We start from the raw sequence: 1030 nt of genomic DNA, 5'->3' as shown, positions 1-1030 counted from the left end.
CTGGGCAACAAAGTGAAACTTTGTCTTTTAAAAAAAAAAAAAAAAAAAAGGAAATGAGAGCTAGAGAGACTCCTAGAAGCCTTCAACTCCCTGGTTCTTATCCCTTCCAGAGGCCCAGTTATAGCCATGCCCATAGGCTCTGAGGATACCACATACTAAAATTTCCTTTCATGGTTTAAGCCAGTTCAGGTAGGCATCTATTGCCTGCAACTAAGAATCCTAACTAGCATTTTTACCTGGTAGGAAGTGTTGCTGAGTTTCTTCATCACATCCTTCATGAAGTCCAGAATTTTCTGAAATTCATCTGGCTGCAAGCTCATCGAACCATCAAACAGAAATACCAGGTCTACGTTGCCCTTGATACATTCTGCAGAGGCCAGACGCAAGGGACCCAATGAAGCATCTCTAGTGTTTGACCGCCCATGCTGGTTCTCCTTAGGGGCAGCCACTTGGAGGCATTTTTACCCACTGAGTCCCCAGTTCCTTACCCTGAAAACCAGGGTGCCCCTGCAGCATGGCACCCTGCAGATTCTGGTGGAAGAGGTAACACAGGCCACTCAGATAGGTGTTCTGGTCACATGTTCGAGACAGCCCAGGGTCACAGGCCTAAAGGAAGCAAAGGCCAAAGATTTGGGACTCCTATTTGCCATATGTCTTCTGGGCACCATCAACCAGAATAAGAACGTTCAGAGTCCTTTCTCACTTCCTCTATCCAACTGGTTACCAAGGCAAGGAATGTCTGCCTCCACAGCCTCTAGTGTCCGTCCCTCCCATCCTACCAATGCTCTATGCCAATGGATGCTCACCGCCTGTAGGATAAAGTCTGGACTCCTTAGCTAGGCTTACATTGGGCACGACCCCACATTTCCAGGCCTATCTTCTCCTGGTCCCAATCTCTCTTTCTGTGTTCCAGCCAAATCAAATTATCAAGATTCCCAGAATAAAAGGTGCCTCTTTCTTTCTTTTTCCCTTCCCTTCCCTTCCCCCTCCCCTCATTTCTTTCTTTCTTTCCTTCCTTCCTTCCTTCCTT

The 1030-nt window shown here is 47.1% G+C and overlaps 1 protein-coding gene across 1 annotated transcript in view; it reads right to left on the bottom strand.

Annotated features, from left to right (window-relative positions):
- ITGAL (integrin, alpha L (antigen CD11A (p180), lymphocyte function-associated antigen 1; alpha polypeptide)) overlaps positions 1–1030 on the bottom strand; it is a 52570-nt gene that overhangs the window by 44773 nt on the left and 6767 nt on the right. The window contains exons 5-6 of the mRNA XM_011933653.1: positions 489–606; positions 237–367 (exon numbers count right to left, since the gene is read on the bottom strand). Coding sequence (XP_011789043.1) covers positions 237–367; positions 489–606 — 249 coding nt within the window. The remainder of the gene's footprint in view (positions 1–236; positions 368–488; positions 607–1030) is intronic.

The sequence above is a fragment of the Colobus angolensis genome, unplaced genomic scaffold, assembly GCF_000951035.1.
Source record: "Colobus angolensis palliatus isolate OR3802 unplaced genomic scaffold, Cang.pa_1.0 Scaffold128, whole genome shotgun sequence".
NCBI lineage: Eukaryota > Metazoa > Chordata > Mammalia > Primates > Cercopithecidae > Colobus > Colobus angolensis.
Note: the sequence above shows the minus strand (reverse complement) of the source record. Positions and strands in the feature narration are given on the sequence as shown.